The following is a 14,101-nucleotide window of genomic DNA, read 5'->3' on the forward strand; positions in this document are numbered from 1 at the left end:
TCACTGGTCTGCGTGTAGATAAATGAAATACAGAAAGGCAGTTACTGAAGTGATGCTGTGATCTGGTATTTCATGCTTTCTCCTGCAATCTCGTAGGTAGTTTGAATTCATCGTTTCGGTTTTGGTTTTGCTTTCACTAGGAAGAAGCTTCTATCTGGCACCAGGAGCTTTTCCATCTTACCTGGCTCCCTATCTACTATTAAAAATACATGGTGCTAAGAATTTAAACATGACAAGCCTGCTATTATAGCATTATCTCCACTTAGACATTTTACTAATAATATCTTCCCCATGCCAGGTACTGAGAGTTTGTGACTGTTCCTCTCCAGTGGTGGTTCAACAAAACACATAGACTTGTACAATTAGCGCTTGTACTCTCTGATGCTTTTTATTAGAAAAAAATATTTGAGCATTGTGAACTCTCATTGCAACCTTTGAAAATTTCTTTTTTTAACAAAACAGATAAGAAATTATCTTTAGGGTTGTTTTTTGTTTTTTTTAAAGAACAAACATTTTAGTGATGGTTTCTATCTTCCTGAATTTTAGCACATACTTTTATCATAATATAAATGCTAGTGTGCCATTCATTAGAATTTATCTATAATGGAAATGAAATTATACAAGTGATTTATTGAATTAACTCAAGAAAACAGAATACAACACAGCATTAGGACAAATCAATGATGTTTTTAATTTTTAAATTAAAGTGTCATTGAACAAAGTCTTTGCTTTTATTTGGGAGCAGGAAGGTGTGTTCTCTCTTCCTTTTGCTTCATTTTTATCTGTCTGTGTCTAGATCAGATCACTACTGGATGACCACGGATTGGAAAGAAATATTGGCTGTTTCTTCCAGTGTAATTAGGAGATTAGAAGTAGAGAAGCAGGAAAGATTTGCATTTTTATTAGAGTTCAGATTTAAGGTCCCTTGTAAATCTTCCTGCCTTAGGCTTTTCCTCTGAACCTAAAATGTGAAAGCAGCCCAGTAAGCCAGGCTGTTGTCTCACCCCTTGTCCAATGAGCACACAGGTATTTTATGTATCTTTTTATCTTAATTGATAGAGGAATAATCTTTTTGAATAAAGGATTGTGTGATAAACACAAAGTTACTTAATTTCTCCACAGTTTATAAAATTTTCTTGTATACATTAAAGAAAACTGGTACCAGCATTAGCAATTATTGAAAAGTGTTTTCTGTGATAACATGATAGAGGAAAGTTATGGGTGCTCTGGGAGCACTCTGAAACTTTCTTAATATTCTGGCCCCTGGGGCAGAATCTTCAGCAAATTGATAAAGCTGAAATTTTTCAGTCAAATGAATTTGCCTGAAATGTGGCACAGGTACATCGTTGAAAATTGATGAAAATCAATGCACCTTCTGCTTTTAATACCTCATAGAAAATTATTGAGCAGAGCGGGAATGACCCTTGTGAAAGAGAAGAGATCTCATTTACTTCTGCAAAAAATCATTTCACAGCATGTATGTAATGGCTCTTTTTTTCTCTGTTGCAGAATTGGAATATGGCAACTCATATGAAATAGAATATATGGAGAAAATAGGCTCCTCTGTGCCTGTAAGTTCTCACTTCCATTTCCATTAATTTGCATTCCCCTGTCATAATTGACTATCCTGATAATGCCATCAGCCTCCCTACCCCTTAAATTAATTATCATGTGCCTGCAGCAGATTTGCAAAACCAGTTCCTTTAAATTGGTGTAACTGGGGTAAATTGCATGTGCTTTATTGTCCTGTATCCTGTAGAGCTTGTTCCATCTTAGTATTTTATTTTTAAGCTTGCGTCATAGTAGTTCTTTCTGGAGATTAAAAGCAAATCAGTATTTCCAGCAATGTCTACACAAGCTACTGAACTGTTTTAACAAACTGAGAGTAAAACTTTTAAGGAGATGGAGGGAATCAGGAGGGAATATAGAATGAATGTGAAATATGGAATGCAGCACTATATGTTATCAGACGTTTTGCTTTCTTCTATTTAATTCATGGATTTGATAGCTTGACTAGATTCAATGGGGGCATATCCACAGCAGAAGTTAGAAAAATCAGCATGTATGTTAAACTGATGAGAATAACATTGGTTTCAATGAATATTTTAGTAACACATTCAGTCAAGGGATGTCTCCTGCCTGACAGGACCAGAAATCTGATTAACCCCGAACTGGGAGAGGAAGAGCCATTACAAAGACTGAACTGTTTAGGGTTTGTTCTTTAAAAGTTTATTCCTTAAAGGGAATCCCAGTATCAATGTAGACTACAGCCATGTATTATTCGTTGCCTGTCAAGTCATTTGGTCACTTATAGGCTTTGGTGACCTGAATTAGCTTTGATGGAGAACGGTTGAGTTGCTTAATGAGTCTTTCTTTTCCTGTCGCTAGCAGGATGATAACACCCCGAAGAAACAGTCTTTGTACCTAATGTTTGATGCACAGCAAGAGAGCCCAGTCAAATCACCTCCCATCAGACTGTCTGACTCCACCACGCCGTGCTCAGGGTACGTCGCTGCAAGCAAATCCGGCCATGGAAATGGGTATATGGAAAAGGGTTAACATCATAGCACGTACACAGGCAATTCTTCCTCTCTCTGCTTCTGTGTTGCCGAGTTGTTTGTTTAAAAATAGATTCCCATCTGTGTACACATATGATATAGAGAATAGAGGGCAAAGATACAGAAATTTTGTAATGGGAAGGAATAAGGACATGTATTTCTCCTTTGTACTCTTACTAAATAGTCACAGTGGCGACTGTTTCACTAGGCTGTGGTTTCCTACTTACACTTTTTTTCTCATATACTAAGGTCATTTTCATGTCAATCTAGAAATCTCCTAACTGCAACTTTTCACTTGGCCTTTCCTAGATATCTGTTCTGAACAAAGAGTCTAGTTCATAAGAACAGGATGTGGGGGTTGTATTTACTTCCACAAATTTTGCTCGTTAAGGACATCTGTTCTTGTTAGTAAAAGTTGTTTGTTGGGAGAGATGCAGGTCACAATGAGAAAGGGGTAAAAGGCAAGTGAGAAATATTTAAGGAATGTGCATAACATTTCTGATGGAATTGGCTTTATTTAGATTACTCCGGTGCATTGCTTTGAACGGATATTGCCAAGTGTTATGAGATATAATGATATAAAGCTGAGTTGAAACAATGCGTGGATATAAAAATATATACACATGAAAATAATGAAGAGGACTTGCTTCGTTGTTTAGCAGAAGCAGAATTGTAAGGGCTTTGTGCTCTAGCCTGACAGCACATTCACAATCTTTTTCCAGGTCAAGTTTCGAAGACTCTGAAGCCCAACAATCCTCTGGAATGAAAATACAACATCCAGCTTCCCGAGTCCTCGCTGCCAGCCAGGAGGCACATTTACAGTCACCCGACAAGTCAAAGCAGAAAGACCTAGAGCCCATGACCCTAGGAACAACTCCAGAGGCTATTGAGATAGTAAGTTATTTGTTATTAGAGTTTGGGAATAGTTTTCCCGCAGAAAGTACTCTTGTCATTTAAGAGGTAGCAAAGGTGTATCTCACAAGTAGAGTGAAACTCAACCTGATATTTAAAGATCTTAAAGGACCCAAATGAGGGAGGTAGGTTGATGGAACTGGTGGAATTCAGAAGAATTTTCTAACATGTTCTTGTGATAATTTATTCCAAGATGGCACTCTGAAGTGCTTTTATTCTCACACAGGCCTTTTTACACTGTGTGTTGACCCAATATTTGAAGGAATATTTCTTATATCAAATGAAAAGGTTTTATATAAACATAGACCTGATTTGTTGTGTTGCATCTACTGTGAAATCTCAAATATTTGGTGGGAAAGAACAGCTGCTCTTTCACGTTTTCTATAAACTGTTGAGTGAACCATTGTCATCTGATGCTGATAATGTAAAATTCACTTTTTGATCATTAGAACTCATTCCAGCTTGCAGTGAAATCATTTTTTCAGTGGCCTCTCTGGGTTGAATTCGAACTAGTGCTGGGCCCTTCCTTGCTTCCAACCCTCACGGCATACAGAATTCAGAGCACTGGTTCTCAAATTCTTCAAGTTTCGCTCAAAGCCTCCACTTTTCCAGGCAAACCTGTTTCTCAAATGCCTACCGCAATAGCCATGCTAAGCTGTATGACAGTATATTTACGGAGCAATCAAAATAAGAAGTGGCTCACTTAAAAACTATGCTTAATTTATATTAACGATGCTGTTGATACCATCTCACAAAATACGTGTTTATGAGCTTGGTTATTTTTCTTAATGCAGGGAGTCCTGGGTACTCAAATCCCAGAGGTCTTGTTTTGGTCATTCTAATTCTGTCCACTCTCATACTGTGGATTTTTCCTGATCATGTTGTAATTGTGAACATAACTTAGTTTATCCCCAGTAAGCAGCAAAAGACTTTGTAAAGGCTGCAAAAAGAGCCTTGCTGAGGTTCCCCTCAGTGTTGATGGTTTTCAAAGCTTTTAGACTGCCTTAGAGATGCCTGAACTGAACATAAGCTTTTCTATTAACAAAACCTATGGTAACTGTTTGAAAACTATTGTTGGAGTATTGAGAGTGGGCTGTGGTCCATGGTTTGAGAGCTGTTGCTTTAGAGGTCCTAAAGTTACTTCATGTGAGTCTTGGAAAATTTACTCAGCTTTTAAATTGGGAAGAATTGTTTTTAATGTTTTTCTGTTACACCTATGAACCATGTATTCAAAAGTTATTTTCAGAGGGGCATGAAATTACTAGGAATCAAAGATTTGCAGATGGGTATGTTGCTTTTGGTGTCAACTATTGGGCAAAATGTTAATTATTCTGTATCCTCCTTCCCCTTTAGACATCTCCTGAAGACTCCTTTGTCTCTGCTGATGCTCTTCTCAATAGGATATCTAAGAAAACCTCAATATGTGATCAGCCCGAATATCTAGATCCTGACTTAGCAGAAAAGAACCCCCCGGTATTTGCTCAGAAACTTCAGGTATGTAGCAGAAATATAAATGTCACTTTTAAGTTTGTCAAAACACAGGCAGAAAGGGCTGGGGGTGGCTTGGGGGGAAGGTGGGAAAAAAGCAAAATAATTATTAGATTCTTTCAACAGTAACTTTGGCCTTTCAGGAACTTAAGGAACAGAGATATTTTAGTTTAATTCATATAATGCATAATTTAAACTTAAATTTCATCAACACTTTCAGCTGTCCTATACCACTGATGTATAAATTTTCCACAAGTCTTTATAAGGCAAATCTTTTTAGCTTAAACACAGGACATGATGTATGGAGAGTTGTTGACACTTGGCCTTAGTAGGTCTGTATGTATAGACTCATTTTCAGAGATTTAGGCCCTTATTCTGCTGAACTGAAAACTAGGCTTTGTTTTTCTGGTGACCGATTTAATGCAGAATTTGGCATGGCTTCTTCTAGGATAAAAAAATTGATCTGCAGTGCACTTCTGTAACAGAACATATTTTCTAGAATATTTATGAAATTTTAAAACAGCAAAGGTTGAATTGAGAGGCATAAATTCACATAAAATAAAAATGGAAGGACAGGAGTCTGTGAAAAACAGCTTTAGCTTTGGAAAACATATTTGCCTTACCCGAAGTGTTGTTCATACTTATGCCATGATAAAAATTGATTGTCTATACATCTGCCTCAAGACTAACCAAAAACTGGAGTTTTATATCAATGAAAGGAATGTGAGATGTGTTTATCACCCAGGAATTATACATTAAAATAGAACATCCTAATTTTTTAATGTATTAAGCATTTTTTGCTCTGTTCTTAATACATTTTTTTTCCTGTGGATTGCTCATAACCAAACACTTGCCAGGAGGAGTTAGAGTTTGCCGCAATGAGGATAGAAGCGCTGAAGTTAGCCAGGCAGATTGCCCTGTCTTCTTTCCGCTCCGAGGTACCCGTTCAGTGCCTGCCACGGGTGTGTGAGTGCACAGACTAAGAAACCGAGTGCTGCTTTGTGTCTAACAAGGTAACTCAGGCTCTCAGAGTGCGGCGCCAAGCTGGGCGCACCCCCGTGTGACACCCAGCAGCATGCAGAAAGCCATCCTGCCCACAGAACTGCTGCCACCCGCGCCGCTCACAGAGCTCCGCTACGTCCACCTTAACAAGAGGCGAATTCGAAGGCGAGAAGTAGGCACATACCTTTTGCAGGAGAGACGTTCTGCAACCACGTGGCCATTTGTCTTCGGCCTGCAGCAGGATTTGTCCTAAAATCATAGAGTCATTTCAGTTGGAAGAGACCCTCAGGATCATCAAGTCCAGCCATAACCTAACCTAACTCTAGCACTAACCCATGTCCCTAAGAACCTCGTCTAAATGCCTTTTAAAACCCTCCAGGGATGGTGACTCCACCACTGCCCTGGGCAGCCTGTTCCAATGCCCGAGAACCCTTTCCGGGAAGAGTTTGTTCCTAATATCCAATCTAAACCTCCCCTGGCACAACTTGAGGCCATTTCCTCTCATCTTATCACTTGTTACTTGGGAGACCAACCCCCTCCATGCTCCAAGCTCCTTTCAGGCAGTTCAGAGATCAGAAGGTCTCCCCTCAGCTCCTGTTCTCCAGGCTGAACAGCCCCAGGTCCCTCAACTGCTCCTCATAAGACTTGTGCACTTGAAGACTGACAATTCAGTCATCAATGCAGTCAAGAAGACATTTAACATACTGAGTTTCTTTTACCTGGGAGAAGAGACCAACCCCCTCCATGCTCCAACCTCCTTTCAGGCAGTTGCAGAGAGCGAGAAGGTCTCTCCTCAGCCTGCTTTTCTCCAGGCTAAACAGCTAAAATATTTGATGGCAAAAGAGTACTAAACCTACTTCTTGTAAAGATGCTACAGATTTTGACTGTAGGGGCATTTTGCGTTTTGTTGGTATTTTCAGCTTGAAATCAGACACCTTGACCCTCAGGGTTTAGAAGTGAGAAATTCCATCAACCCTGCCTTAGGCATGTGAAGAAAGCGACTACAACAGGTTTGGAAGGACTGTAGAGCTCCCAGTGAAGAAAGGCCTCCCAACGCACAACGTGTGTTGATTCAGGAAGATCTAAACCTTTTTGGTTTTTATTATTGCTACTTGTCATACTGGCTGGTGCCTCCTCAGAGTGATGCTTTGCGCTGCTCTAGGGATGCACGTGGTCCTCACTGTCTTTGGAGTGGGATGAAGAGCTTGCTCTGATGTGCTGAGCAGTTATTTAGCCAGTTGCACAGCTGGCTGATGATGCCTTGTGTGGTGCTTTTAATAAATAAGTCAAGCCAGAAATGTTAGTGGCTTTCTTGGGAGGTGGTATGAGCTGAGTGGGATGCTGATGGGATGGCTGCTGCCGGGAGACATTTTATTCCAAATGAGCAGAATGTGCTTCTGACATGTCCCTCTCCAGTGACTTTTCTTATACTGTATTAATAGATGAGTGGGAAGTCTTTAGCCTGGTCCTATATCATCTTGAGTTCATAGCATCATAGCTTTTGGGCTGGTTATAGGGTAGAATTTCTTGGTGCTTTAAATATCAGTCTTAAAGTAGCTAGTTCATAAAAGCAAAGATGGTGGGGTTTTTTTAGATTAACTGTATTTTATTAAAAAAGAATCATTACATTTGATTTATTTTGCTTACCTCAAGTAGCCCATGAGCCAGCTGTTTCCATGGTGCACGTACACTTACCAAAATAAACTCATTCCTCACATATTTATGGGTGCTTTTAGGAATGCGGCTATCATCTTTTATTGAATCAAGAGAAACGTGTCATTGACTTCATGAGTAACCTTCTAATTAGGAATGCAAAGGACAAAGGAGGGTAAAATAAATACCGTTTTCCTGTTTGAGTCCTAGAGTGAGTATGTCCCCTTGCTCTGGAGTGGTGGGTGTCAGGAGAGGGTGAGGTGGGATCCTCTCCAGATCCTCTCCTATTCTCTCTCTGCCTTCTTGTCCTCCCAGCTCTCTGCTGTCACACACAGCTGTCGGGATATTCAGCACCAGCAAACACTTGAGTTGAAACACGTAATAATACCTAGATGCTCTTCATAGGTTATCCAAAAAACTCCTGTTACATATCTGTATTTTTGCTACCAGCCAGCAGTTCAGAAACTCACAAATTGTACCATTTTAGACTGACAATAATAGGTTTGTGTGTTTGGGAATTCTTGTGTGTTAGTCAGGGAAGTTTGTAAGCTGCAAAAGTGTTATAGTATGTGTTTGATTATGTGGAATTATATTTTAAAGATGCTTTTTAACATTATTACAGCATTTTCTATTGTCTAGAACAAGTTTATGAACTCCTTAAACTTTGGGAAAGGGGAATAGATGTCATGTGACTATGTAGAAAATGCCATTAATCTGTGTAACAAAGAAGCCAAAACGAGAAGCAGAGATGAGGAGAGAAAAATAAGCAGAACTCCACCCTCTGACAGAGAATCGGTGGCATTTTGACATTCACAAAGCCCCAAGTCATAGGAATGGTTTCAGCTGAATACCGTATGTGTCATTTTAGGCTGGGAAGGACTTTTGTCCTTGTGTAACTTTATTATTTCAGTGGGAGGCTGTAATGTTAAATTAGCCTATGATGACAACCTTCGTGACCTACGGTGACTGATGGCCTGGATTAAGTATAATAGAATCCAGCAGATGACTGCAATGACTTAAATTTGGATGTTACTGGCAGAATTCCCTTCTGGTTGTCTAGCCTCAGTTTTTTTTCTTAATGTTGAATAATTACATTTAATGTTTGCTAAACCATTGCAGAATGGGTAACAAGAATAGGATGCTAAATGAAGACACAGCAACTTGTTACGGCAAGTTAGCTCACCTAAAATAAAGATTAAATACAAGCATTTTCTGCTAGTACTAGGACTGAGAATAAAAATGTGCAGTTTGTTGTTCTCGGGCAGAGGGCAGTTATTTTGCCACTCCCAAACCAAAGCCACGAACTTCAACAACAGCAGTGCTACTCGTCTATTTTTACATTGCCAAAGATTTCTGTCTTCCAGCATTGAGATGAATTAATAATTCTGTATTAAACAGTCTCTGTTAGGATGTCCTGTGGCCATTTTCTAATAGGTACAATGTGAACAGAAAGGGTTTGTGTTCATCACCCTACAGATGCTGAGACAATGTAGAGTTTGGTGTTGAAATAAGATCCAGGTAAAAGAAAGAAGCTGAAAGAAGTTTGGGAACAGATGGGGTTGGTGCATCTTGGCTTTGGGGGGCTCTCCTGCTACCGAGGGAAGAATTTTTCCTTCAAACAGGGATACAATTTTTTCTAGTAAAACTGAACAACCAGAGAGCTTATGGTTGGATTTTACTTGCTTTTCAATGTATTTTTAAGCACAAATAGGTCGTGTTTTGCCTCCATTGACCTGTCTGCACGCACATCAATTAGTTACAAGAGTAGTTCATTTGATACACACCCGAGCAGTATTTGATTGCTTCTAAAGGGCAAGCTAATTTTCAGCAGGGCTAAATACATATTCCTCTAAACAGTATCATAAAAACTAGTTTCCATTTTCATTCCAGTGCCCTTTTCTCTTTTCTTTCACTTTGACCTTCTTGCAGTGAGATAACCTCAGCAGGTTAATCAATGTGCATTTATTCCCTTTCTGGTCAGATATCTGGTTTCTGTAAAAGATGCTGGGAAGAGAAGAAGTGCGTTGGGCTCTCAAATATTTACACTGCAATTGCCGTGACCTACATTTAGTAGTAATTCCCCTGTAGACTAATCTTTCTGTGCGAGGTTCAGTGACTTACAAATCCCTACACTTATTATTACGCCAATTAACTGCTTACCATCTCAGCCATTAGGCATTGAACTTAAAGCATTGACAGTTATTTTGGGTAATACCATGATTCTGTTGGTCAGGTTATAGTATTTTCTCACAATAGGAATATTTGGAGGCAGCAAATAACAGTTTGTGAATTGTAAAGCAGTTTGGAGCTGTGTAAAAGTGGCTTTTGAAATAAAACCACAGACTTGTACTGATTTCTCCTCCCAAAGAGAGGACCCAGCAGCCCGGGTGGGACTTGTGTGAGATGTTTCCAGAGTCAGGACAATACTGCTTGGACCGTTACCACAAGCGTCTTTGTTCAATGGTTAAATTCCAAGAGTTTTTACAGTGGTTTTTAGAAATTTTAAGTTGTTTTGCATGTCACTATTACTATTCTTTTACAATTTATTCAAATGCAAGAGAGAACTAGAAGAAACAGGGATGGGTTGAGCACTATATAAAAAAATTGCATAAATATTTATTAAATGCTTTAAATGTTCTTTTTTCCTTAAAGATTTTCCTTATCCTTTCAGTTGCTTTGACACATGTTTTTGTACAAGCTTAAGGAAATCTGTGTTTCTTTTGCTACGATTAATATCTTCCAGCCATCTCTTCATGAGATCCAGCAAAATAAGCTGCAGGAGGCTTTTGAAATGTGATGCAGTTCAACATATTGATCTTCAGGATGACCTTTCTTTTGAGGACAGCTTTGATGGTTTAATGGCTCTTTGTTATCTCTCGGGGTTTTTTGCCCTGTGTTTGAGGGGGAACTAAAGTACTTTTTTTTGAAGTTAGGATACTGAGTTGAGCCAGCAATAATTTCATTTATTGACTGTTTTAGCTTTGCTCAGGTCTGTGAACAGCACCATGTGGTGTTGTATTTATGCATTTACATAAATGTCTGAGCTTGAGTCCCAGATGTATTTTTTTCCTGCATAGTTGTTGTATTTTGGGAGATACTTTCAAGAATACAGGCTATGTAATCTTGATAGATCTTGTGATGCTTTCTGCTCAGGTAGGAGAAACCACTAGATCTGAAGTTGTATCTCCTACTTATGTTGGCATTGAACATTATTTTGTGTTTTCATGGTTAAATGTAGCAAAAAAGAGAAGGGATGACCTGCTGCATAAATGCTAGAAGTAGTAATCGATTGACTCCCCTGTTTAAAAATGAACTAAAAGTACAGAGCAAATTAGTGAGATTCTCTTACATATTATAAAGGTGCTTTGTCAGTACTGTTTAGCTTATTCTTGCTCTAATTAGTTTTTCTTGCCTAGTCTTTTAATGTTGCTGGTGTGGTTTCTTCACATTGTGATATCCAGATCATCTAGTCCTGTGTTTATCTCGAGTGAGTGTTCTATGTAGTTTTTAATAAAGCTTCTTCAATAAGGTTGATGCGAGAACTCAGAAGCGATTGCAACAAAATTAACAGTGGGTTTGGATCCGTCCTATTATTGTAGGCCATGCAAGAACAACTGTGAGCAAGTGAATGATTTATGGAACAGCATCTGACAAAATTTGCTTTATCTGTGTTGAAACAAGAGCACGTGGTGTTGAATTACTGAGGCCTATTTGTGTGCACATTGTGGAGAGGAGGACTGAACCTTGATTCAGACATTATCTGTTCACTTTCCATGTTTTAAAATGCAGTTTTGAGACTGGCTTAGCAAGCGACTTGTGAGTATAAAAACAGTGAGAGGGGGAGTTCTGGGCATTTGTGTCCTCCCTGCTGGAGTCAACGTGTTTGAATATTCTGTACCACCTGAAGTATCTTCTTAGGTCACAGAAATTTGAGGAATTTCAGCCGTACTCAGACACAAGATCCTATGAAACTTCTTCTGGTGGGATGATTTCATATAAAGAGGAAGGAAAATACTTAATAAGTTGAAGAGCAGGTCCCTGGGCAAGGCCAAACCCGTCATCCCCACCGTGCTCCCTGAGCTGAGGCTGCCAGGGGTCCCTGGGCAATGAGGGGACCAGAGCAGGTCCTCAACCCCTGATGTGGAGGTTCTTTGGCTCCATCCCCCAGAATTATCCTGAGGATGATGTAGCCTGTGCTGGTGCAGTGTAGTTGTGAGGGTCCCATGGAGGGATCCCCCTTCTCTGCTCTGGAGCCTGGAGACATCACAGAGCTCATAGAGATGCTTCTTGCCATCAACTTGCTACCTGCTTTGGTTTCAATGAGGGTTTCAAAAAAATTAAAAAAAGAAGTAGTAAACTTCTTTATTTTATTTTTTTGTGACCTTTTTATTCTCTAGCCTGTTTTAGCGCAGTGCTGTAAGGAAGCAGCATTTGGTGATACCCACGGTGTCTGTACCATCCGCCCCACTCATCCCCCTCCCCAGTAACCCTGGTTCCTTTGGCCGGTTCTGTGCGTATTTAACAGAGGAACATTGAAGCTCAGCCATGGGGATATGGTCACCTCCATCCCCAAAATCGTTTGGTGACCCCACAGCAGCTGAGAGAACATGTTTCCCAGAGGCAATACCCAGCCGGGCATTCAGGACATGTCTGTTGGTTGATGACGAGATGCAAAATGTAGGCAGGGGACACAAGGACATATAGGGGGACATATAGCTGTGGTGGTGCTTCTGCTGCAGAGGCACCTGCTCTCAGGGGTTTGCTACAGATGGTGTCTAAAAATATGGTGGGGTTTTTTGTTTAGAATCTTCCTAACTGTCTTTTATGATCTCCTTGTTTTTAACGTGCTGTAACTTGAATTGTTTGTGCCTCGAGTGTTGTTTGCAAGACGTTGCATCCCAGTGTCACAAACCGCTTTTTTGCTCCATTCCTCATTTCATGTGCTGCTCTCCTCCCAAGTTAATCTGGGCTGCTGACACAAGCAAAATTGGTAGCTACAAGTAAAACCTCATTTAACTTACTAACCGCATGCTAAATGCCAGTGGGGCAGCAACATCACCTGTGTATTCTATGATTCTGTGTGATAGTCACACTTGTTATGAAATACCATTTATGACAGATACCGGCAGGTCAGACCTAAGAAAGTGAGCTGTCCCTTTGCTTCTGATTTCTTGATCTATTTTTATGGAAGCAAAATCCCTCTTAACAAGGTTTCTGCCCCCAATTGTGATTTTTTCTGCTGATGTGCATTTCTTGTGAATATTTTTGATGAAATTTCTGCATCAGAAAGGAGTGAATTTTTTAATATAGGAACCTAAAATATTGGTGGCAAAGTGCTGTCTTCATTTTCTCTCTGTAAGGGTAATATGGCTCTCTTAGTGCTTATTGTGGATCTGAAATGCGTATTTTATGATAGCTGAACTCAGTTCCTTGTCACTGTTATTGCTGTTATAATTTAGCAGTGCACGGGATTCTAGTCCTAGCTCAGGACCCTGGTGCCCAGCACTACACCCAGAAAACATCTGAGCTTCACACGTATTTAATGGTTCATTTCTTTGTATTTAAAAAAAAATAAACACACAGAGAGAACCTGCTATCCCAGCAGATGTGTCCATCTCTAAAAGTGCACTGTACTCCCGGATCGGCGCCTCGGACACAGAGACCACCACGGCTCTTCTCTACCCCCAGCAAGACTTGGACTCTGCGCTACGACTCGCCAGAGCAGAGGTAATTTCCTTCTGAGTTTGGAAAAGGAAATATGTGCCCCTTGTGGTCTCCTTCTTGCCTGTTTTCTCCCAAAGGATTCATATTACGAACTCTTGCTCTGTTGTTGAAACTATTCTCAGCTGTGCTGAAGCCGCGCTAGAGGCTACCAAGGCAAAAGGTGCCACGCTGCGAGTTTTGCTTCTTTGACATAAGTGAAAAGCAGACATTATAAGAAAATAAATCTTCATTGTTTTTACCCCAAGTGCACTCTGTGCATCTTGACATTGCTATGTAATTCTATAAAAATTGCAAGATGCTATCAATAGGAATAAAAATATTTATTTTACAAAGTTACATCTAAGATTAGTCTGGCTAAGATAAAATGGGCACAATCTAGGGTTAGAATATTCCCAGCGTTATGATAGATTGTGTGAATGAAGGGAGCACAAAGGAGCGCAGTCCTTTGGGTATAAAATTTCCTGAACAGGAAGCCCTAGATAAGTGTGCAGAACCCGTGGAACCTCCTTAGAGGACAAACCATGGGACCATGTACAGAGATATTATGGCGCCAGGTCAAATCAGACACAGTCTAGTGTAATATGTTATTTCTTGAAAAGTGTCATTTTTGTAATCAGGAATGAAGCATGAAACAAGAACATTGCATTTACTTTCCTAAGTTAGTTTTTTGAAACTGGATTTCACATCTGAACTTCTTTAATTGCACCTCACAGTCTGAAAAGGAAAAAAATCACTGGGGATGCTTAAATTTGAAAACATTATGA

The 14,101-nt window shown here is 39.8% G+C and overlaps 1 protein-coding gene across 27 annotated transcripts in view; it reads left to right on the plus strand.

The window, feature by feature from the left end:
- TACC2 (transforming acidic coiled-coil containing protein 2) overlaps positions 1-14,101 on the plus strand; it is a 144,037-nt gene that overhangs the window by 114,802 nt on the left and 15,134 nt on the right. For 14 of the 27 annotated variants that reach the window (XM_082053889.1, XM_082053910.1, XM_082053913.1 and 11 more), the window contains 6 exons: positions 1,510-1,571; positions 2,389-2,540; positions 3,281-3,452; positions 4,824-4,964; positions 5,816-5,896; positions 13,197-13,340. In XM_082053889.1, coding sequence (XP_081910015.1) covers positions 1,510-1,571; positions 2,389-2,540; positions 3,281-3,452; positions 4,824-4,964; positions 5,816-5,896; positions 13,197-13,340 — 752 coding nt within the window. The remainder of the gene's footprint in view (positions 1-1,509; positions 1,572-2,388; positions 2,541-3,280; positions 3,453-4,823; positions 4,965-5,815; positions 5,897-13,196; positions 13,341-14,101) is intronic. The other 13 variants (XM_082053891.1, XM_082053897.1, XM_082053904.1 and 10 more) reach the window with 6 other exon arrangements.

This window comes from Streptopelia decaocto, assembly GCF_964273445.1.
Source record: "Streptopelia decaocto genome assembly, chromosome: 5".
NCBI classification, from domain to species: domain Eukaryota; kingdom Metazoa; phylum Chordata; class Aves; order Columbiformes; family Columbidae; genus Streptopelia; species Streptopelia decaocto.